Source organism: Pongo abelii, chromosome 21 (genome assembly GCF_028885655.2).
Source record: "Pongo abelii isolate AG06213 chromosome 21, NHGRI_mPonAbe1-v2.0_pri, whole genome shotgun sequence".
Taxonomy (NCBI): Eukaryota; Metazoa; Chordata; class Mammalia; order Primates; family Hominidae; genus Pongo; species Pongo abelii.
In genome coordinates, this window is record NC_072006.2 from 8,163,737 (window position 1) to 8,189,129 (window position 25,393).

The 25,393-nt window shown below is 35.9% G+C and overlaps 1 protein-coding gene across 8 annotated transcripts in view; it reads right to left on the minus strand.

Moving 5' to 3' along the window:
* The window catches only part of TASP1 (taspase 1), a 282,614-nt gene that overhangs the window by 197,553 nt on the left and 59,668 nt on the right, over positions 1-25,393 (minus strand). For all 8 annotated transcript variants that reach the window (XR_008517075.2, XM_054542027.2, XM_054542026.2 and 5 more), the window contains 2 exons: positions 24,110-24,194; positions 12,679-12,758 (listed from right to left, as the gene is read on the minus strand). Coding sequence is in view for 7 of the 8 variants with exons in the window: in XM_054542027.2 (XP_054398002.2) it covers positions 12,679-12,758; positions 24,110-24,194 (165 nt within the window). In the remaining variant the exon portion in view is untranslated. The remainder of the gene's footprint in view (positions 1-12,678; positions 12,759-24,109; positions 24,195-25,393) is intronic.

Genomic DNA, 25,393 nt, shown 5'->3' on the forward strand with positions numbered 1-25,393 from the left:
GAAATTACAAACTGGAACATAACACTGATGAAGTTACTGAAGTTTTCTGATAATGGCAGACTAAGTTATTCAGAGTAATTATCCACAAAATATTCCTAAAAATGTTGGGTAAAATATTTAAAATACCACCTTAAAAGCATTCAAAACCTTACAAGTACTAAGCTAAATTCTTGGGTAAACTGAGGACTAAAGGTATTATTGCACTGTGAACATTTGCCAACACTAGCACACTTGCATTTGACTAAATGGCATCAAGGAAAGGGATACGTCAAGCCCAAAGCCCATTAAGAGTAGAGAGTTTTATAGGAGACATTCCCCACAATAAACTGGGAATTTAAAGTGCTAATTCTCTTAGAGTAAAGCTAATCCATAACTAAGTCCATTACTCCCTCTATCTCAAAAGCAAATGGGTGCAGGCAATATTGTCCCAGATTATAGCATAGCCTGAGACCGAGAGAAGGTGGGGGGAGAAAATAGGGAGAAGGTAGAGAAAAAGAAAGAACAAAGTATTCGAAAGAGGTGGGGAAAGAAAACTATCTCTGAGAAACTTTCGGTCTCATGGGGCCCTTGCATAGATTTACAAATATACACACTGTACAGTCCCAGAAGGAAAAGAAAGAGAGAAAGAGAAGATGGTTAACTTGAAGAAATAATAGCTGAAAACTTGCCAAATTTGATGAAAGATATGAACACCCAAGATATAAACACCCAAGCTCAAGGAACTCCAAGTAGGAAAACTGAGAGATCCATACCAAGGCACATTATAATCAAATTGTCAAAGGCCAAAGACAAAGAGAGAATCTTGAAAAGCAGATTATCACCTACTAGGGATCCCCAATAAAATTATAAGCAGATTTCTCATCAGAAACTTTGGAAGCCAGAAACAGTGGGTTGATATATTCAAAGTGCTGAAACAACAAAAGCATCAACCAAGAACCCTGGATGTGGCCAAACAGTCCTTCAAAAATGAGGGGCAAATTAAAATACTCTCAGGTAAACAAAAACTGAGATAGTTCATTTTTACTGGACCTACCCTGCAAGAAATCCTTCCGGTTAAAATGAAAGAACCTTAGACAGAACTCAAACCTGTAAACAAATAATGATCTCTGATAAAGATAAATACATGGACAACTGTAAAAGTTAGTCTTATTGTAATTTTGGTTTCTAACTATGCTTTTTGTGTTCCACGTGATTTTATTTATTTATTTTTGAGACACAGTCTCGCTCTGTCGCCCAAGCTGGAGTACAGTGGCACAATCTGGGCTCACTACAACCCCTGCCTCCCAGGTTCAAGCGATTCACTTGCCTCGGCCTCCCAAGTAGATGGGATTACAGGCACGTGCCACCACGCCTGGCTAATTTTTTGTATTTTTAGTAGAGACGGGGTTTCACCATGTTGGCCAGACTCATCTCAAACTCCTGAGCTTAGGTGATTCACCCACATCAGCCTCCCAAAGTGCTGGAATTACAGGCATGAACCACCATGCCTAGCTTATTTTCTACATGATTTAAGAAATTAAAGCATTAAAACACTATCAGTCTGTTTTGAGACAGACAATGGGAAAAGATACAATTTTGCAAAAGAGGGTTGAGATAGAGCTGTATAAGAACAGAATTTTTATTTGTTATTGAAGTTAAGCTGGTCTAAATTCAAATTAGAGTGTTATAATTTTAGAATGTTAAATGTAATCCCCATCGTAACCACAAAAAAAATAGCAAGACAATACACACAAAAGAAAATGAAAAGAGAACACAATAAACCAAGTAGATCTAAAAGATATAAACAGAACACTCTATTCAACAACAGAATTCACATTCTTCTCAAGTTCACTTGGGACATTTTTCCAAAATGTCCCATTTCTGTGTGAGCACAAATCAAATCTCAATAGATTGTAAGATAGGTATTGTACAATGCATCTTCTCCAACTACAACAGGATGGAGTTAGAAATCAATGGTAGAAGAAAACTGTAAAATGCACAAATTGTGAAAACTAAAATACAGAAAGAAATCACAAAGGAATTAGAAAATCCTAGATATACAATCATGTCATCTGCAAACAGGGACAATTTGACTTCCTCTTTTCCTAACTGAATACCCTTTATTTCCTTCTCCTGCCTAATTGCCCTGGCCAGAACTTCCAACACTATGTTGAATAGGAGTGGCGAGAGAGGGCATCCCTGTCTTGCGCCAGTTTTCAAAGGGAATGCTTCCAGTTTTTGCCCATTCAGTATGATATTGGCTGTGGGTTTGTCATAGATAGCTCCTATTATTTTGAGATACGTCCCATCAATACCTAATTTATTGAGAGTTTTTAGCATGAAGGTTTGTTGAATTTTGTCAAAGGCCTTTTCTGCATCTATTGAGATAATCATGTGGTTTTTGTCTTTGGTTCTGTTTATATGCTGGATTACATTTATTGATTTGCGTATATTAAACCAGCCTTGCATCCCAGGGAAGAAGCCCACTTGATCATGGTGGATAAGCTTTTTGATGTGCTGCTGGATTCGGTTTGCCAGTATTTTAGCATCAATGTTCATCAAGGATATTGGTCTGAAATTCTCTTTTTCGGTTGTGTCTCTGCCCGGCTTTGGTATCAGGATGATGCTGGCCTCATAAAATGAGTTAGGGAGGATTCCCTCTTTTTCTATTGATTGGAATAGTTTCAGAAGGAATGGTACCAGTTCCTCCTTGTACCTCTGGTAGAATTCGGCTGTGAATCCATCTGGTCCTGGACCCTTTTTGGTTGCTAAGCTATTGATTATTGCCACAATTTCAGCTCCTGTTATTGGTCTATTCAGAGATTCAACTTCTTCCTGGTTTAGTCTTGGGAGAGTGTATGTGTCAAGGAATTTATCCATTTCTTCTAGATTTTCTAGTTTATTTGCACAGAGGTGTTTGTACTATTCTCTGATGGTAGCTTGTATTTCTGTGGGATCGGTGGTGATATCCCCTTTATCATTCTTTATTGCGTCTATTCGATTCTTCTCTCTTTTTTTCTTTATTAGTCTTGCTAGCGGTCTATCAATTTTGTTGATCCTTTCAAAAAACCAGCTCCTGGATTCATTAATTTTTTGAAGGGTTTTTTTTTTGTCTCTATTTGATAAGCAACTTCAGCAAAGTCTCAGGATACAAAATCAATGTACAAAAATCACAAGCATTCTTATACACCAATAACAGACAAACAGAGAGCCAAATCATGAGTGAACTCCCATTCACAATTGCTTCAAAGAGAGTAAAATACTTAGGAATCCAACTTACAAGGGACGTGAAGGACCTCTTCAAGGAGAACTACAAACCACTGCTCAATGAAATAAAACAGGATACAAACAAATGAAAGAACATTCCATGCTCATGGGTAGGAAGAATCAATATCGTGAAAATGGCCATACTGCCCAAGGTAATTTATAGATTCAATGCCATCCTCATCAAGCTACCAATGACTTTCTTCACAGAATTGGAAAAAACTACTTTAAAGCTCATATGGAACCAAAAAAGAGCCCGCATCGCCAAGTCAATCCTAAGCCAAAAGAACAAAGCCGGAGGCATCACGCTACCGGACTTCAAACTCTACTACAAGGCTACAGTAACCAAAACAGCATGGTACTGGTACCAAAACAGAGATATAGATCAATGGAACAGAACAGAGCCGTCAGAAATAACGCCACATATCTACAACTATCTGATCTTTGACAAACCTGACAAAAACAAGAAATGGGGAAAGGATTCCCTATTTAATAAATGGTGCTGGGAAAACTGGCTAGCCATATGTAGAAAGCTGAAACTGGATCCCTTCCTTACACCTTATACAACAATCTATTCAAGATGGATTAAAGACTTAAACGTTAGACCTAAAACCATAAAAACCCTAGAAGAAAACCTAGGCATTACCATTCAGGACATAGGCACGGGCAAGGACTTCATGTCTAAAACACCAAAAGCAATGGCAACAAAAGCCAAAATTGACACATGGGATCTAATTAAACTAAAGAGCTTCTGCACAGCAAAAGAAACTACCATCAGAGTGAACAGGCAACCTACAAAATGGGAGAAAATTTTCGCAGCCTACTCATCTGACAAAGGGCTAACATCCAGAATCTACAATGAACTCCAACAAATTTACAAGAATAAAACAAACAACCCCATCAAAAAGTGGGCAAAGGATATGAACAGACACTTCTCAAAAGAAGATATTTATGCAGCCGAAAGACACATAAAAAAATGCTCATCATCACTGGCCATCAGAGAAATGCAAATCAAAACCACAATGAGATATCATCTCACACCAGTTAGAATGGCAATCATTAAAAAGTCAGGAAACAACAGGTATGGAGAGGATGTGGAGAAATAGGAACACTTTTACACTGTTGGTGGGACTGTAAACTAGTTCAACCATTGTGGAAGTCAGTGTGGCGATTCCTCAGGGATCTAGAACTAGAAATACCATTTGACCCAGCCATCCCATTACTGGGTATATACCCAAAGGACTATAAATCATGCTGCTATAAAGACACATGCACACGGATGTTTATTGCGGCACTATTCACAATAGCAAAGACTTGGAACCAACCCAAATGTCCAACAATGTTAGACTGGATTAAGAAAATGTGGCATATATACACCATGGAATACTATGCAGCCATAAAAAATGATGAGTTCATGTCCTTTGTAGGGACATGGATGAAACTGGAAATCATCATTCTCAGTAAACTATTGCAAGGACAAAAAACCAAATACCGCGTGTTCTCACTCATAGATGGGAATTGAACAATGAGAACACATGGACACAGGAAGGGGAACATCACACTCTGGGGACTGTTGTGGGGCGGGGGGAGGGGGGAAGGATAGCATTAGGAGATATACCTAATGCTAAATGATGAGTTAATGGGTGCAGCACACCAGCATGGCACATGTATACATATGTAACTAACCTGCACATTGTGCACATGTACCCTAAAACTTAATGTATAATAATAATAATAATAAAAGAAAATCCTTAGATGAGAATAAAAATTAATACGCCAAAACTTACAAAGTGCATCAAAAGCCTTATGAAGGGAAAATTTTATGGCTATAAACACATTAAAAAAGAAGAAAGATTTCAAACAACAACCTAGCTTTAAAACTTAAGGAACTAGTAAAAGAAGAATTAAACCCAAAGCTAGCAAAACAAAGGAAATAAAGATCAGAGTGGAGATAAATAAAATAGATAATACCAAAAAAATAGAGAAAAACAAATAAAACCAAAAGTTAGTTCATGGAAAACACTAACAAAATTTAAGGTCTTTAGCTAGATTAACTAAGAAAAAAAAAGACAAATCACTATAATCAGAAATCAAAGTGGGGACATTACTACTGATTCTTCAAAAATAAAAAGTATTATAGACCAGGCACAGTGGCTCATGCCTGTAATCCCAGCACTTTGGGAAACCAGTGTGGGTGAATCACTTGAATACAGGAGTTAGAGACCAGCCTGGGCAACATGGTGAAACCCTGTCTCTATAAAAAATACAAAAATTAGCCAGGCATGGTGGCATGCACCTGTAGTCCCAGCTACTCCAGCAGCTGAGATGGGAGGATCATCTTGGTCTGGGAAGTCAAGGTTGCAGTGAGCCATGTTTGCACCACTGCACTCCAGCCTGGTCAAGAGCAAGACCTTGTCTCAAAAAAAAAAATTATATCTCTATATACATATATATATGTGTGTGTGTGTGTTGTGTATGTGTATACGTGTGTATGTACGTGTGTGTATATATACACCTGTGTGTGTGTGTATATATGTGTATACACATATATACACACACATATATATACACATATATACACATATATACACATATATACACACACATAGGTGTATATACACATATATACACACACAGGTGTATATACACATATACACACACACAGGTGTATATACACATATACACACACACAGGTGTATATACACATATATACACACACACAGATGTATATACACATATATACACACACAGATGTATATACACATATATACACACACATAGGTGTATATACACATATATACACACACATAGGTGTATATACACATATATACACACATATACACATATATACACACACATAGGTGTATATACACATATATACACACACATAGGTGTATATATACACACACATACATACACACGTATACACATACACAACACACACACACATATATGTGTATATAGAGATATAATTTTTTTGAGACAAGGTATACATGCATATATATGAACATACACATATAAATAAGAGAGTTCTATGAAAAATTGTGTACCCAAATATTGAATGGCCTAAATGAAATTAACAAAGTCCAATAACACAAAACCTACAAGACTGCATCATGAAGAAACAGAAAATTTAAATTAACTCATAACTAGTAAGGAGATTGAATCAATAATCCAAACTCTCCCGGCAAAAAAAAAATTCCCAGACTTCATGACTTCACTGGAGCATTCTACCAAACATTTAAACAACAAACACCAAAAACATTAACAAAGAGGAAACACTTCCAAAGTCATTCCATGAGGCCAGCACTATCCTAATACCAAAACCATACAAAGACACCATAAGAAAGCTATCAACCAATACCCCTTATGAACGTTGACGCAAAATTTCTCAACAAAATACTGCCAAACCAAATGCAGCAGCATATTAAAAGGATAATACACTATGACAAAGTGCAATTTATTCCTAAGAAGCAAAGGTCGTTCAACATATGAAAATCAACGTTATACACTAACATTAACAGGATGAAGGGAAAAAGCCATATGATTTTTTTTTTTTTTTTTACAGAGACAGGGCCTCACTATGTTGCCCAGGCTGGTCTTGAACTTCTGGCCTCAAGTGATCCTCCCGCCTCAGCCTCCCAAAGTGCTGGGATTATAGGCATGAGCCACCCCACCCAGCATGATCATGAACTGATGCACAAATAATCATGTTACAAAATTCAAAATTCTTTCATAGTAAAAACACCAAATTAGAAATAGAAACTACTTCAATATAAAAAGGCAAAATGTGAAAAGCCCACAGCTAACATCATATCTATGGTGAAAGACTGAAAAGCTTTTCCCCTAAAATCAGAAACATGACAAGGATATGTACTTTCACCACTTCTAGTACTAGAAGTCCAAACCTAAAATTAGAAGTACTAGAACTAGAAGTCCTAGAAGTACTGGAAGTCCTAGCCAAGGCAATTAGGTAAGGAAAAGAGGTAAAAGGCATTCAAATTGGAAAGGAGGAAATAAAATTATGACTTGATCTTATACTTGGAACATCCTAAAGATCTCCAACCCCACCCCCAAACACAAACACACAAACCCACTAGAACTAATAAATTCAGCAAAGTTGTATGATACAAAATCAACACTCAAAAAAATCAGTTGCATTTCTATAAATTAACAATGAACAATTTAAAAAGAAATTAAGAAAGCAATCCCATTTACAATAGCATCGAAAAGTATAAAATGCTTAGAAAAAAACTAAAATCAAGGAGGCAAAATACTTGTATGCTGAAAACTACAAAACATTGCTGAAAGAAATTAAAGACGTTAATAATGAAGACACCCATGTTCATGAATTGGAAGCTTTAATATCGTTAAGATGTCAGTACTACTTAAAGCAATCTACAGATTCAGTGGAATCCTTAACAAAATCCCAATAGTGTTTTGTTTTGTTTTTTTTAAGAAACAGAAATATCAATCCTAAAATTCATGTACAATCTAAAGGGACCCTAAATAATCAAAACAATCTTGGAAACAAAAAAAAGCTGGAAGTCTCACTTCCTAATTTCAAAACTTACTGCAAAGCTACAGCAATCAAAACAGTATGAAGTCCGGGCGTGGTGGCTCACACCTGTAATCCCAGCACTTTGGAGGCCGAGGCAGGCGAATCATTTGAAGTCAGGAGTTCAAAACAAGCCTGGCCAACGTGGTGAAACCTCATATCTACTAAAAATACAAAAAAAATTAGCCGGGTGTGGTGGTGGGCACCTGTAATCCCAGCTACACAGGGATTGTGTACACAGGGATTGTGCCTACACAGGAGGCTGTGGCAGGAGAATTGTTTGAGCCCAGGAAGCAGAGGTTGCAGTGAGCAGAGGATCACACTGTGGCACTCCAGCTTGGGCAACAGAGTAAGACTCCATCTTAAAAAAAAAAAAAAAAAAAAAAATATGGAAATAGCATAAAGGCCGTTACACAGAAAAATGCAATAGATTAAAGAGTTCAGAAATAAACTCTCACATATATGGTCAATGATTTGACGAGGGTACTAGCACCATTCCATAGGGAAACAACAGTCTTCAACAAACTGTGTTTGAAAGAGTAGATAACCACATGCAAAAGAATGTAGTTAGACCCCCACTTTATACCATATACAAAAATTAATTCAAAATGGATCAAAGACCTAAGTGTAAGAGCTAAAACTATAAATCTCTTAGAAAACAACATAGGGGAAAGGTTGGATATGATACCAAAACACAGACAATAAAAGAAAAGAATAGATAAAAATTTAAAAGACACAATGGAGTGAAAGACACAATCAATGTAGTGAAAAAGCAACTCGTGGAATGGGATAAGATATTTGCAAGTCATATCTGATAAGTGTTAATATCCAGAAGATATGAAGAATGCCTACATCTCAACAAGAAAAACCCTGACTGAAAAATAGGCAAAGGACTAGGATATATATATTTCTCTAAGAAAGATATAAAAATGGCCAATAAGCACAAGAAAAGACACTTTAACAGCATAATCATTATGGAAATGCAAATCAAAATCACAATGAAATACCAACTCACAGCCATTAGGATGCCAACTATTTTTTAAAAAGTAAAGGAAAGAACAAGTATTGGTAAGGGTATGGAGAAAATGGAACCCTGGTGCACTGTTGATAGAACATGAAATGGTGCAGCCACTATGGAAAACAGACAGTATGGTGGCTTCTCAAAAAATAAAAATAGAATAACCATGTGATCCAGCAATTCCATTTCGGGGTACCCAAAAAAAATAGACAGCAGGGACTCAAACAGGTATTTGTACAGCCATGTTCACAGTAGCATTATGCATGACAGCCAAAAGGTAGTGTAACCCACGTATTCATCAGTGGATGAGTAGACAAACAAAATGTGGTATATACATACAATGAAGTATTATTCAGCCTTAAAAAGAAATTCTGACACATGCTACAACATGGATGAACCTTGAAGAAGTCATGCTAAGTGAAATAAGCCAATTACAAAAGGACAAGTACTCTGTGATTCCACTTATAAAAGCAGAATTCATAGAACAAAAATGAATTAGCCAGGGACTAAATGGAAGGGACATGGGGAGTTACAGTTTAACGGGTACAGTTTTGGTGTTACAAGATGAAGAGGGTTCTATAGTTGATGGTAGTGTTAGTTCCATAACAATAAGAAAATATTTAAAGCTACTGAACTATACCATTAAAAATATTTAAGATGGTAAATTTTATGTTATGTGTATTTTACCATAATTTTAAAAAGAACTACAAAAAAAGTACAAGAATGTTTACAGAAGCTTTATTCATAATAGCCAAAAATTGGAAACAACCCAGACACAAATGGGTAAATGGCTAAACAGTGGTAGTACCTCCATACCATCAATACTCAGGAATGAAAAAAAAAACAAGCTATTGATAAGCACAACCTGGATGTTATCTCCAGAGAGTTATAGTGAGGAGGGAAAAAAAAAAAAAGCAAATACCAAAAGGTTACAGCCTGTATGATACCATTTATATTACATTCTTGAAATGACAAAATTATACAAATGTAAAATATACTAGTGGCTATCCGGGGTTAAGTTGGGAAAGAAGATAACATCACTGATTATTAGAGAACTGCAAATCAAAATTACAATGAGATACTATCTCACACCAGTCAGAACGGCTATTATTAAAAAGTCAAAAGATAACAGACACTGGTGAGGTTGCAGAGAAAAAGTGCTTACACACTGCTGGTGGAAGTGTAAATTAGTTCAGCCACTGTGGAAAGCAGTGTGGTAATTCATCAAAGAGCTAAAAACAGAACTACCATTTGACCTAGCAACCCCATTACTGAGTATATACCCAAAGGAATACAAGTTGTTCTGTCATAAAGACACATGCATGCATCTGTTCACTGCAGCACTATTCACAACAGCAAAAACGTGGAATCAACCTAAATGCCCATCAATGGTAGACTGGATAAAGAAAATATGGTACATATACACCATGGAATACTATGCAGCCATAAAAAAGAGTGAGATCATGTCTTTAGCAGGAGCATGGATGGAGATGGAGGCCATTATCCTTAGCAAACTAACATAGGAACAAAAAACCAAATACCGCATGCTCTCACTTATAAGTGGGAGCCAAATGATGGAACACATGGACACACAGAGAGGAACAAAAGACAGTGGAGCCTAACTGAGGGTGAAGGGTGGAGAGGGGAAGAGGATCAGGAAAAATAACTAAAGGGTACTTAGCTTAATACCTGGGTAACTAAATAGTCTGTACAACAAACCCCTGTGACATGAGTTTACCTATATAACAAACCTGTACATGTGTCCCTAACATTAAAAGTGTTTAAAAAATAGGTATTAGGAAAATAAAATACAGAAAATGTGAAGGAAGAAATTATCCCAAAATTTTCTTTTAATTTCTCCAAATCTGAAACATATAAATGTCCAGACAATGTGCAAAATGAGCACTCAACATAAAGAATTTTTAAAAAATGCCCCAAGATGCTTGTGATCATCAAAACATGGGAATTAAGAGCTTCCTTCCAAAGAGAAAAAAATACACCACAGTATTTGTGAGTCTTGCACAATAATAGCAAGACTGGAAACCAGATGATAAGAGAACAATTTCCTCAAAAACGTAAGGGAAATTGATTTTCAGTCTCGTATGTACTGAATAAGGAATAAAATAAGAAAAACACATGAGATCCAGGAAACAGAGAACCTGATACTGGAAAGAGGCAAAGGAGATCACAAGGTGAAGCAAGGCACAGTCCAGGATGGCAGCCACACAGCAGACCTAGTAAGACTCGAGACTGGAAGGGGCCAGGTGGCCTGTCTCCAAGGGAAAAAAAGGAACTGACAGATGACCTAATTCGTTTGCCTGATATAAGGACTGTAAAATAAGTTCCATTGGAAAGACTGTAAGACATAATTAGTGACAGGGATCTTGGGAATTTAAAACTCTCATATGCCAGCCCTACTGCTACACACACATTTCTCTTCCCTCTAGCCTCCCTATATTACAACTTTCAGCACTACATGAATATTCATTCTGAATATAATTTTTTTTTAGACACAAGGTCTTGCTCTGTCACACAAACTGGAATACAGTGGTGCAATCATAGCCCACTGCAGCCTCAAACTCCTAAGCTCAAAGGATTCTCCTGCCTCAACCTCCCAAGTAGCTGAGAGTACAGGAGTGCACAACCACACCTGGCTAATTATACCCTATTTAACTAACTTGGTTTCCTTGGAGTTAATCCTCACTTTTTCATTTGATTATTTAAATTATATTCACAGATTTCAGTGATAAAAATAAAATTTTTATTTAAAAAATAGTGTTTTTAATATTTCTTTCTCATTTTATGCAAATATTTTTAAATAGACATATAATATACACAAACATATACATATTTATAACTTCATTTTTCACTTTTTTAAAGTCATTAGATTTAATCATTATCAGAGATTAGTCTTCACAACAATTTCTAGTTACTTCATAACATTTCATTGTAAGAATATATGATCATTTATTTACTCATATTCCTCTGTGTTGGATATAAGATTTTTTTCAAAATTTTGTATATTCTTAATAATGCTCACTTGAGCACCCTTCTATATAAATCTTTGTCTATCTCCAGTGACAGGTTCCTAGAAGCAGAACAAGGCTTTTAACGCTTTTTATCTGTACTACTTAGTTGTCCTCTAAAATCTCTGCCAATTTACATTTATACTTACAATGTACTATGATTATTTAACCAAACACTTACCAGGAGTAATATGTTTTAAATCTTTCAAAAGTTAAAAGGGAACAAATTTAACATGTACTCATTTGAATTTGAATTTGCCTGTCAGTTATGTTATATTATCTACTTAGGACTTTTGATCATTTTTATATTGGACAATTACTTGTATTTATGTTGTTTTTAATTTGGTAAATTTCTTCACAGATTAAGGATATTTATCCCTTTGTCATATTTGTGATAACTGTTTTTCAGTTTAACTCTTATGTAGTCACACCTTTGTTTTTCCTTCCCTTGCATTTGTAACTAAAAAGTCCTTCCCTCAGCTCAAGGACTGTTAAATATTGACCTATATTTTCTTCTCTTTCTCTCTCTCCATCTCTCTCTCTCATTGAAGGGTGGTATTATTGTTTTATTAGTAGTAATTATTTTAAGTAATCTCTAAAAGGGATCTTTTAGTAATACTTTTATAAAAGCATAAAGAAGCAGTGAGAAGAACTCAGGAATACAAAGGTGGTTTAAAATGAAATAACTTTCTACGTATCTTTTAACTACAAATCTTTCAACATATAAGTATTCTTCCATAAATATCTGTACTACATGGGTCATAACAGAAGCAATATTATACTTTTAGGTATATATGCTCATATAGCTTAATTTTTTTTAAGTTTTTACTCACTTGTGGTCATGATGTTAGGAGGGCAAGAGGGTATTCCATGATCTACTGCCCATCTGTAGGCTCCTTCTCCAACTAAAAAGCTAACAACAGAAAAATTATTTTTAAAATTCACAGTGTCATCTTCTCCTACATAGTCAATAAATATAGGTAATATGGTAAGGCAGTTGAGAAAAAGTCTTGCATATGGACATAATTCCAGATTTAACTCAAAGTAATAAGATGACTGCATGCTAAAAATTTCCTGAAAATTTTTCCCCAAATTAGAAATTTTACAATTGGAATGTTACAATACGATTTGCAATAACTAACTAGTAAAAATTGGCAAACTCAACATAATAAGATGTAAAAATAGTTGACTTTTCAGTAGAAAACATTAAGATTTATCTTGGACCAACAGGGTTCTCAGTTAATGTCACAAGACTGGTTACTCAAATTAACAGTTTACAATTAAGTGAATGCCTTCAGATTTGGCATTACTACCTAGTAGAATACCTGGATCCATTCAAAATTAGTGGGTACATCTAGAGATGCCCAAATATATATGCTTACATTTCTAAACCTTGATGCAACAAAAATACATACATAACCTTCAGAATCACTTTTACTGTGGTAAGTAAAGTACTATGGTATGTCCCAAAAGCAACTTTTAAGTCCTAAATAGCAAGTTTTAATATAACAAAGTGGATAAAAGGATACTGCTAGCTAAATATAAAAGACTTGTTTTCAAAGATTTCAAATAGCATGTAGGATAATTACCCCATTCCCTAAGTAATTTGACTAAGCAAATAGTAATAGCAAGCAGTTACCATAATAATTAATCACTCCATCTTCTTCCATAGCCAGCTTCTTAAAGATCTCAGCCAGCTAGTAATGGATACCTTGAACTTGTGCCTACTTGCTAGTTTTCCACTCCCTATTTTTTTGTTTGTTATTTTAATCATTCCAACATTAAAAACTCGAAGTAATACATATTGAAGTCTTAAGATTTGACTGCTAATAAGACCAGTGACAAACTGGCAAAACAAAATCTAAGTAGACCCTCAGAAACATATCCAAATGGCTCCAATGGGAAACCAAATGGTTAACCTCAATAACTGCTTTCTAATATACATAAAGATGGGGATAGAGGGACTATTTTAAATAGAGAGGACAGAAGGCCAATGAGAATAAACAACTTTACCTCTTCAAGATTCTACTTTAAAAAAAAAAATTCTAAAGGATTCTAAGAATAGAAAACAGTTTTTCCTATTCTTGTACGAAATGAAATCCACTCCAAAGAAAAGCTGCTCCAAAGAAATCCACTCCAAAGAAATTTTGATCCAAAATTGCATCAAATTTGGATGCAAATGTGAACTGTCCTGATGGCATTTTTAGCATTTCCTTCTTCTAGGAAAAAAAAAAACTGATAAAAGAAATAATTCTCTTCATGAGAAGATGTAAAAGAGAAGCTGAAGTAGTAAACTACATGATCAAGACAAAAGTTTGGAGTTGAATCTAATATTCTCAGCACTCCCATTGGTTATTTTGGGTTCAATTCCAGTATCTGGAATCAGTGAGGGGCATTTTACAAAATATTCTCAGCTTTATTTTATATATTTTTTAATCATTCAAAGGTTTTATTCTAAGTAAAATCAATTTGCTATTGTCAACTATTTAAGTTTTTAAATACTTCGGGCACTGTAAAATATTCATAGGAAGGCAAATAGTTGGATGTCCTCTTATGGATAAGGATACTATCTACCCTTTCCTTCACATAAAAAAGTATTGTATAGTAGGTCATCATCACACAAAATATCATATAATTGCTTTTGAAATCATTTAGCAGAAGCTTTTACTAAAAACTATACTGACATGTCAAAAAAAAAATCACATTTCTAAACATTAAATGCAGCACCGATTCAAATTTCTCTCAAGTATTCTTCTGATTCTCCGAGGAGGAAACTTTTAGAAAACGTTCACGCCAATCTACTTCAAAGTCTCATGGACTCTACCTTTATAACATACCTGGAATCTGACCACTTCTCACCACCTCCACTGCTACCACCTTGGTCTGAGCCACCATCATCTGATACCTACAATGCTGCAGTGGCCCCACTATTTTTACGCTTGCCTTGCCCTGTATTCCCTGACCCCAGTCAATTCTCAACACACCAGCCACTAAAATCCTTGTAAAATACAAGTCAGGTAATGGCACTCCTCTTTCAAAGTCCTGTAAAACCTCTTGTGAGGACCAGTGTAAAAACTAGGATCTTTTTAAAAATCTACAAGCTCCCATGGAATCTGATCCTCCCCGCTCCCCAATTCATCTCTTATTCCTCTTACCTCCTTGTGTACTCTACTTAATGTCTTGTAAAGCCACAAACATACCAAGGAGGCTCCAGCCTCGGGATCTTCACCCTGAATGCTCCCTGTCTGGCTCTTTCCCTATTTCCCAAATGGGAAATTCCTTCACATGCTCAAATATCCCTCCTTCATGAGGCCTCCTTAAAAATGCATCCCACTACCTGCACTCCTCTACCCAGTACTCACAATCTCCTTATCCTGCTCCTTTTACTTTTTTCCACCTTCTAACATATTATATCATTGATAATTTACACATTGTATCTGTTAATTTATTTCTGTATAAATTCCTTAAAAGCTTCGAGCTTCATAAGGGTGGAGATCTTCATTTCTTCATCAACATATCTCAAGCATTTAGAACAGTGCCTGAAGCATACTAAACATTAAATAAAAATTGTCAAGATATTAAACAAAATAATAGAGTGTCAAACTTCCCTAGATTAAAGGACAGCATTTTCCTTGTGTTATACCCATCTTCCTTCACATTAAAGCAGATATAAATGGTTATAAAACAAAAAGCAAAACCACCACGGAGGTGAGGTAATTAAAACTCTTGGCTGGACGCAGTGGCTCACACCTGTAATCCCAACACTTTGGGAGGCCGAGGCAAGTGGATCACTTGAGGTCAGGAGTTTGAGACCACCCTGGCCAACATGGTGAAACCCTGTCTTTACCAAAACTATAAAAAAATTTGCTGGGTGTGGTGGCACACGCCTGTAATCCCAGCTACTCAGGAGGCTGAGGCAGGAGAACCACTTGAACTCGGGAGATGGAGGTTGCAGTGAGCCAAGATCGTGCCACTGCACTCCAGTCTAGGTGACAGAGTGAGACTCCATCTCAAAAAAAAAAAAAAAAAAAAACTCTCAAGAACTGAGCTGCAAGTGCTGACAGAGAAAACACCCTGAAACAGACTATCTGGGCAAATACAGTGATAGGAGTTACAATCTCATGGATGCACTCATGTGAATTACAATCTCGTGGATGTTCTCATGGATGGGAACCTCCCATTTTCAAAGAATCATGACTATAATCAGTCTAAAATGTGTAATTTAGTGGTTCAGAAAGCGCTCAAGGATCTTCAGGAACCCCAGTAATCAAAATACATTGTTTTCAAAGAGAAAGATATGGGAGAACACAACTAATTCTCTGGACTCAAGAACTGATTTCCATTTTATCTATGACTTCTTTACTCATCATAAATACAAAAAACTGAAGAAAGATAACTTCAGTTATTGATTATTTAAAGCTTATCAACACAAAATGCAAATAAAGAAAAACTTGCTGTATTTGGAAATAACATATAACAACCAAATTATAACTGTTCTCTTTTGGACTCTGTTTTAATTTTTTTATTATTGAAATGTTCTAACATATACAACTGTGTTCCCCCAAAATTCATAGTTTGAAACCTCACCCCCAAGGTATTGGGATGGCATTAGGAGGTGGGGCCTTTTGGGAGGTGATTAGGTCATGAGGGTGAAGCCCTCTTGAATGGGATTAGCCCTCTTGAATGCCCCCTTTAATGGGACACTGAATCCCCCAGCTCCTTGATCTTGAACTTCCCAGCCTTCAGGACTGTGAGAAACTTGTATTGTTTATAAGCTAACTAGTTTACGGTATTAAGGTGTTTTGTTATAGTAGAAACTCTCTAGAGTTCACTGTCTACATGTAATATAGTTTTTAAAAACTCCCTGAGTACCCTAAATCAATATAACCAAATTTATCATGTTTTTACTTTGAGCTTATTTACATGTGATCCAAATATTTCTAGTCATCTAATTTCTATTATAATTTAGAAAGTGAACTTCCAGGTATGTGAGAGATTTTTCACTTCTGGACAAGATGGAGTAACAGGGAACAAAGTTACCCTCTTATTTGAAGCAGTGAAAAAAACAAAAGACAAAATATAGAAAATAACAGTTTTCAGACGTAAGACATTAGGCAACATAGGACAGTAACCCTTGAGAGAAAGGAAAACAAGGTAAACCTCATGACTGCCTTACTGCAACCATAGGGTTCGCCTTCATTACTGCCTAGAGAGTTTCTAAACCACAGCACAGTAGCTCCAGCAGTATCTCTGAGTTGAAGTGACACAGTTGGGCATCCAGAGAGGCCATGTAGCCAGAGTTCACAAGACCAGAGAGGAGAAAGCTGCATATAGAGAGTACGCTAGAGATCTGCAGAGAGTATCCCTCTAAGCTTCAGCTAAGTAGAGATTAGTGAATGTGTAAGAAGAAATTACCCAAAGCGTTGGAACAAATGAAATGAAAGTTTAAAAAAAAAAAAAAGAAACAAAGTCCCCAAGTTCAGACAGCCAGGAACAACAGCTCCTGCTCCCACCAGCCAAAGTAAAGGCCTCATTCTAGGTGCATCTGTTATAATACTTTGAAAGATTCTACCTCAATAGCAAGGCAAAATTAGCTCAAGGCCAAATGCTTCTCGTCTCATGTAAGTTTAAAGTGAGACCTGAAAGGCTCAAGCTGTTTTTAAGTAACTTAGCCACATCCTAGAATAAAATGTAAGAATAGTTTTTAAAATACAAAAATACACAGCACCCAAAATGGTAAAACTCACAATGTCCGAAACCCAATAAAAATTACCAAGCATGCAAAATAGGAAGAAAGGTAACCTATTATGAGGTGAAAAATCATTCAATTGAAAACAATCCATAAATAACAAAGATGACAGAATTAGCAAACAAAGATATTTAAATAGTTGTTATAACACTATTCATATGTTCACGAAGCTAGAGGAAAGTTTAACCATGTTAAGTAGATACATGGAAGACTTTTTTTAAAGATACAAATCAAACTTGTAGAGATAAAAATAACAATAAATAAAGAAATAAAACACAAGCTGAATGGGATTAGCAGGTAATTAGACATTAAGTGATTAGACAGAAAAATAATTAGTAAACTTGAAGACAGCAATGGAAACTATTCAAAATGAAACAGAGAGAAAAAACAATGAAAAAAGTAAACAAATCATGAGTGATCTGCAAACTACTACAAGAGGCTGAAATTATGTGTAATCAGAATTCTGAATAGAACAGACAGGGATTCAGAAAAAAATATCTGAAGAGATAATGAGGAATTTTTTTCCCAAAGTTGATGAAATATATATCCCCACACATCCAAAAAGCAAAAGGAACCCAAACCAAAGTTATTACAAGAAAACTATAAACCAGTATCACTCATAAACACAGATGTAAAAATTCTTTACCAAATATTAGCAAACTGAAGTCAACAATATAAAAAGGATAATACATTATGACCAAGTAGAATTTATCCCAGGAATGCAAGTGCTATTTTATCAGTCAAAAATCAACGAATCACTAAATTAGCTAACTAAATTTTTTAAATTATAAGATCATCTCAATAGATGCAGCAAAACATTTGACAAAGTACAATACCTATTCCTACCAAAGTTCTCAGCACACTAAGTGATATGGTTTGGCTGTGTCCTCACCCAAATCTCATACTGAATTGTAGCTCCCATAATACCCATGTGTCATGGGAGGGACCCAGTGGGATATAACTGAATCATGGGAGCAGGTTTTTCCCATGCTGTTCTTGTGAGTCAATCTCATGAGCTTTGACAGTTTTATAAAGGGCAGTTCCTCTGCACACGTTCTCTTGCCTGCCATCATGTAATGTAAGATGTACTTTTGCTCCTCCTTCACCTTTTGCCATGATTGTGAGGCTTCGCCAGCCATGTCGAACTGTGAGTCCATTAAACCTCTTTTTTCAATAAATTACCCAGTCCTGGGTATTAGTTCATAGCAGTATAAAAATGAGGTAATACATTAGGAAAAGAAGGGAACTTTCTCAACATGATCAAGAGCATCTGTGATTAACCGACAGCAATCATCATACTTAATGGTGAAAGACCAAATGCTTCTTCCCTAAGATCACAAACAAGGGAATGATGTCCACTCTCACACTTCTCTACTGTATACTGCATTGGAGGTTCCAGCCAATGCAATAAAGCATGAAAAAAATTAGTTAAAAGAATCCAGGTTAGAAATAGAAATAAACTATATTCATTCCCAGGAGACATAATATTTACGTAAAAAATCTTGGCTGGGCACGGTGGCTCACGTCTGTAATCCCAGCACTGAGGGAGGCTGAGGTGGGCGGATCACCTGTGGTCAGGTGTTCGAGATCAGCCTGGCCAACCCCTCCTCTACTAAAAATACAAAAATTAGCAGGGCATGGTGGTGCATGCCTGTAATCCTAGCTACTCAGGAGGCTGAGGCAGGAGAATCGCTTGAACCTAGGAGGCAGAGACTGCAGCGAGCCGAGATCATGCCATTGCACTCCAGCCTGGGCAACAGAGCAAGATTCCGAGACAGAAGAGAAGAGTTCTAGAGAAGAGAGAAGAAAGAGAGAAGAGAAGAGAAGAGAAGAGAAGAGAAGAGAAGAGAATGGAAGGAGAGAGAGAGAGAGAAAGAAAGAAAACAGAAAGAAAGAGAAAGAAAGTAAGAAAAAGAAAGAAAGAAAGAAAGAAAGAGAAAGGAAGAAAGAAAGAAAGAGAAAGAAAGAAAGAAAGAAAGAAAGAAAGAAAGAAAAAGAAAGAAAGAAAGAAAGAAAGAAAGTCAGTCTTATGGAATCTATAAAAATGGGACTAAAACAAATGGATTTACCAAATTCCCATGATAGAATGTCAATATGTTAAAATCAATCACATTTCTACATACTGACAATGAACAGTTGGAAATTAACATGCTTAATTTCCATTTACCACAGCATCAAAAAGAAACAAAATACCAGTTATAAATAAAATAAAAGCTGTGCAAGATCTATACACTGGAAACTATAAAACAGTTGAGAGAGTTTAAAAATCTTAATAAATGCATATATTAGAATCACAATCAAAATTCTGGCAGGCTATTTACAGAAATGGAAAAACAAATTCTAAAATTCATATGAAAATGTTAAATACCTAAAATATCAGAACACTCAAACATAAAGTTGAAAACTATGTTTGTGAGAAAACCAGCTAGTTCCAGACAAGTGTAGCATTATTATATAATTTTAATAAAGAGGTAGCCATCACTTTCTCCCATATGTTTTCTCTTTGTAAAATATTAACATATTGCATATGTCCCCTTTGACAATTGCCTCATCTTACTCCCTCTTCCCCTGAGGTAATCACAGTGGGTTTAGTAACCTACTTTACAAGTCATTTTTGTACATCTATGCACATATTTATGTAGCCAAAGAAAATTAGAGTATTGTATATGCTATAATAATATGAAAGAATACATGGCAATGAGAAAATCAGGGTTATTGTTACCCAGGGGTAGGGCAGAGATGGGGGTCAGGGTGAGCATGGGGGACAGTAGAAGGAACAAGGAGTATATGTTAAATCTCTTCTCTTTTAACTTTGGAAAGATTTTTTAAATGTTATATTACTCCTGATAAGTGTTTCGTTGAATGATCATAAGACATTGTAGGTAGAAATGTAAATTGGCAGAGTTTAGTCTAGGCAGCTCCAAATCTTTTAGTGGTGTTTTATTTTCTATCCTAGATGGCAGAAAACAGGTATGCATCATATTGTTTTGTAATCTTTTTAAGAAAACAGAAGTTAAAATGAACACATCATCAGCAACTTGATTTTTTTACTCTACAATGTGAGATCTATTTCTGTGCACTGAATTGTGTCCACCCAAAAATTCATTTGTTGAAACCCTAGCCCTCAATGTGATAATATTTGGAGATGGGGCCTTTGGGAAATAATCAGAGTTGGATAAAATGAGGGTAGGGCCCTCATGATGTTATTAGTGTCTTTATAAGAAAGAAATTTTTCTCTCTCTCAACAACCCCTTCCCTACACCCCTATCTCTAGTGTAAGGACACAGTGAGAAGGCAAGCCAGAAAAGGAACCCTCACCAGAAACCAAACAGGCTGGAACCTAGATCTTGGACGGCTTAACTTCCAGAACTGTGAGAAATACTTTTCTACTGTTTGAGCTACTGAATCTAGGGTATTTTGTTAAGGCAGCCCAAGTAAATTAATTCTAACACTAAGCCATGTTACTATACACAAATGTTTCTCTCCTTTTTTCTCATGCCACAGCGTATCTAATAATATAACTAGAAAACAATTTTATTTAGCCATTGATGGATATTTAGGTAGCTTACATTTTTATATTCTACAAGCAACAATGCTATAGCCTTCATGTGCTGTACAAGCCTTCTCATGAAGGCATTTTGTCTCAGGATAGAAATGCTGGAGCATACAGCGTGCATTTTCAATTTGTACTTAATAAATAATACCAAAATGTCTCTCAACTGGCTGTTTATGTTCCCATCAACAGCAGAAGAACCTATTTTTCTGCACCCTGAATAATACTGCACATTGTGGGTTTTTGTTAATTTTCCTACTTGAAAAAGGTGAAAATATAATCTTTTTTTTTACTAACAATTCCTTGATTAATATTATTGAGCACCTTTTATTGTATTTATATCTCATTAATATTTTCTTTCCCATAAATTGCCTATTTGTATCCTTTACTGATTTTTAAAATTTGGGTTGTCTTTTTCTTATTGATATTTTATAGTTCATAAACACTCTGGATAATCTTTTGTTTGCTACACATCCTGCAAATAATTTTTCTCAGTTCCAAAGGAAATATTGTCTTTCAATTCTGATTGTAGTATCTTCACTTGTATAATAGGTATACATCTTCACTTGTCATATGTTTCAAGACTTAGCTTTATTTTTTATCTTAATAAATTTTTTGCTGCCTCATAGTCATAAGAATACTCTCCCATATTTTTTCCTAATATTTTTATAATACACTTTTTTACTTTTGGGTTTGGGCTTTTTCTTAGTGATGTGACATCGGAATTTAATGTTCTTGCACTAGGTAGTCAATTGCCCCAACACGATTTATTTAATGCACCATTCTTTTTCCCCACAATGATTTGAGATGACACTGTTATCACAGACCAAATTCCCTCATGCAGCTTCTAGACTTGCAGTTCTTACTGATCTTTTTATCCATATCTATATCAACCTGTGTTAATTACTATAGTATTATATAACAGTATCATGCTATCCATTAAGCACGTCCAACTCTTTCTTCTGTTTTACAACTGTCTTGACTATTCTTGTACACTTGTTCCTCCATATAAATTTGAGAATCTGCTTGGTAAACGCCATGAGGAGTGGGGTCAATGGGATTATGGTAGATTTGTAGGTGAACTTCAAAATACTTTTTACACGGTTTATGCTATTTTTCTTGCCAACCAAACAACTACATCTTTTTCTCCCTACTGGGTACATGTCTTCTAAATTGTTTAGTTCATGTTAATTAAGTTTTACACACAATAGGAAATATTGGGTGAAAGAACACAGTCATGTTTAAATGCACATTACAGAGAATATAAATCCAGAGACAGTCTCTTTGCACTTATTACTCCCTTAAAAAGGTATGGATAGGACTCCACATGCACCTACTGAACAAACACTTAGTAAATTATGGATTGGTAATCTCATACCAGTTAAACAAAATAGCATGGGTTTAATATAAATCATTACAGAAGCACGTGTAAGTTTTTTTTTTTTTTTTTTTTGAGACGGAGTCTCGCTCTGTCGCCCAGGCTGGAGTGAAGTGGCGCGATCTCAGCTCACTGCAAGCTCCACCTCCTGGGTTCACACCATTCTCCTGCCTCAGCCTCTAGCTGGGACTACAGGTGCCCGCCACCATGCCCGGTTAATTTTTTGTACTTTTAGTAGAGATGGGGTTTCACCGTGGTCTCGATCTCCTGATCTCGTGATCTGCCCACCTCAGCCTCCCAAAGTGCTGGGGTTACAAGGGTGAGCCACCGCGCCCGGCTTTTCTCACTTTCAGAGTTATCAGGAAACTTACTGAACTCAATCCAACACATATTAGAAAGGATCTCAATAAATCAGATTTGCTTTCCCTTACCACTGCTTTATCAAAAACACATAATAAAAATTAATATTTGAGATTTTTTTTCATAATTGACTCTCTAGTGCCATAATTAAACTGGGACATATATAATTAAAATCTGAAATCTATCTGGGTAAAGGATTTAAGATTTTTCTAAACTATATTAATTTATTTTCTGTGACTTCAAAACACAGTAGAATCAAAGTGATTCCTACAGCACTGTCACCACAACTTTGAACACAGAACATGAATGTAACCTCCACAACCAGGCATGCTGAGCACAGACTAAGTGTGACAAGGTATTAAAGCATAAGTTTTAATATTGTTAGGCATGCTAACAGTATGGTGGCTACGTTTTGCAAACACAGAATTACTTACAAAACTATTTAAGGGTAAACTACAATGTCGGGGATTTGCTTTAAAATACTATAGGGGCTAGGCACAGTGGCTCATGCCTATAATCCCAGCTCTCTGGGAGGCCAAGGCAGGAGGATTGCTTGAGTCCAGGAGTTTGAGATGAGCCTGGGCAGCATAGCAAGACCCCATCTCTACAAAAAATAAAAATAATGTCCAGGAACGGTGGCACATGCATGTAGTCCCAGCTACTCAGGAGGCTGAGGCAGGAGGATCTCTTGAGTCCAGGAGGTCAAGGCTGCAGTGAGCCATGACTGTGCCACTGCACTCCAGCATGGGTGACAGAGTGAGACCCTGTCTCAAAAATAAAATAAAACAAAATAAAAATAAACAAAAACAAAAAACCCTATAGGAAAAAAACTGAGATGCATGAAACAGATGAAGAACAAAACACTGGTAATTACTGGAGCTGTATCACAGGTTCATAAGGGCTATTTACTATATTCCACGTACTTTTATTCTAAGAACTTCTCAAAATTAAAAATTACTTTAGACTCGGGACTACAATGTGTAAGTTTTTTTTAAGTTTCATAATAAAATGAGCCCAGTTGAACATTGATCCCCTTTCTGCTTTAATCCATAATATTCTTTTCCATCCAAAACTTTATCAGCTGTACAAAATGTTCCAAGATCACGGAACAAAGTTTGTCTTCTTCTCAAAGGCATGCTACCTGGTATGTAACCAACAGCATCAGCCTTCTGTGGATAAAAATGCACTAAAGACAGGGAAAGTCGGGAAGAACAAAGTGGTTACCAGGGAGGAATTCTGCCAGCCGAGAGCTTGCCCTTCTGCCCTTCACATAACAGTCTGTTGGCAACTGAGACTGGGTTCTTGATTCCTATAAAAAAAAAATTGGCAAAAAAGATGTCAGAAATATCTTCCAGTTTCCCACTCAGTTTTGCAGTTGTTTCAATAAAACAACTTGAATATATCTTGGAAATTCTTTTTCGATGTATCAAGTAATACTAATGAAAACCCTTAATAACCATGAACAATAAGAGTTAAATCAAAAAATGTATGAAAACCTAGAAGAAAAGAACGAATATAAAATACATATTCTCATGTTTTGTCATGTGCTATAGAAGCAAAGGCTGAATTGAAATACTACATATTTAAATTAGGTTCCTTTTTAATAGATTTCAGAATAGAGTTTTTAAAATGAACTGAAAATATGGTACTATCTTATTATCAAAACTACATACATGCTCCAGACATTTAGTGACCGCAAAACCATAAATTCCTTTTAAAGAATAAACATGATTATAAACAGCTTCAAATTGACCTTGGAGAGAAAAATTAATGGGGGAAAAATAAGCCAAAAATTTTAAATGTCACCTACAACAGAGACAGAACGGGGAAATGTCCTTCAAATTGGGTAAGGGTGGGAGAAGAGGCCAACTGTGTAAAAGACTGTAACCTAAAATGTGGTTCAGATTCTTTCCAAGAGGCTAACCAGTATGTACAAGTGAGGTGATAGTGCTTATCCAGGAGAACTGACAGGACAGTTTGAGTGTGATAAACACTGTCAGGATGACAATGACAAAGACAATGACAGTGATGACGACAATGATGATGATGGTGGAAGGCAATGAAAGTAACCATTTCCTAATGTGCTCCAGGCCCAGTGCCAAATTCTTAAATGTATCGGATGAGTTAGCGGATCCTTCAATTCTGTCATATAACCACACTTATTAATCCTATCTGATTAACGAGAAAACATTTATACAGAGGGTTAAGTTGCCTGCCCATGATCACAGCGCTGAGTTTTAACACGGAGGCAGCTAATATCGGAGACCATACCCTTCATCACTAATATATGCCTGCCTTTCAGGAAATTATTAATACAAACACATCATCAGTGGGATATACAAAGAGACTACAAAAATTTAAATTAAGGCCAACAGACTCCAAGTAAAACCAATTGTAGAAATGTAGCTCAATACCAAATCTTCCATAAAAAAAGTATGAAATACAAAAACAAAAAAAAGAAAAGCCCAAATCAGATCTCTTTACTAGTTCTTAAAACAATATAGTTCT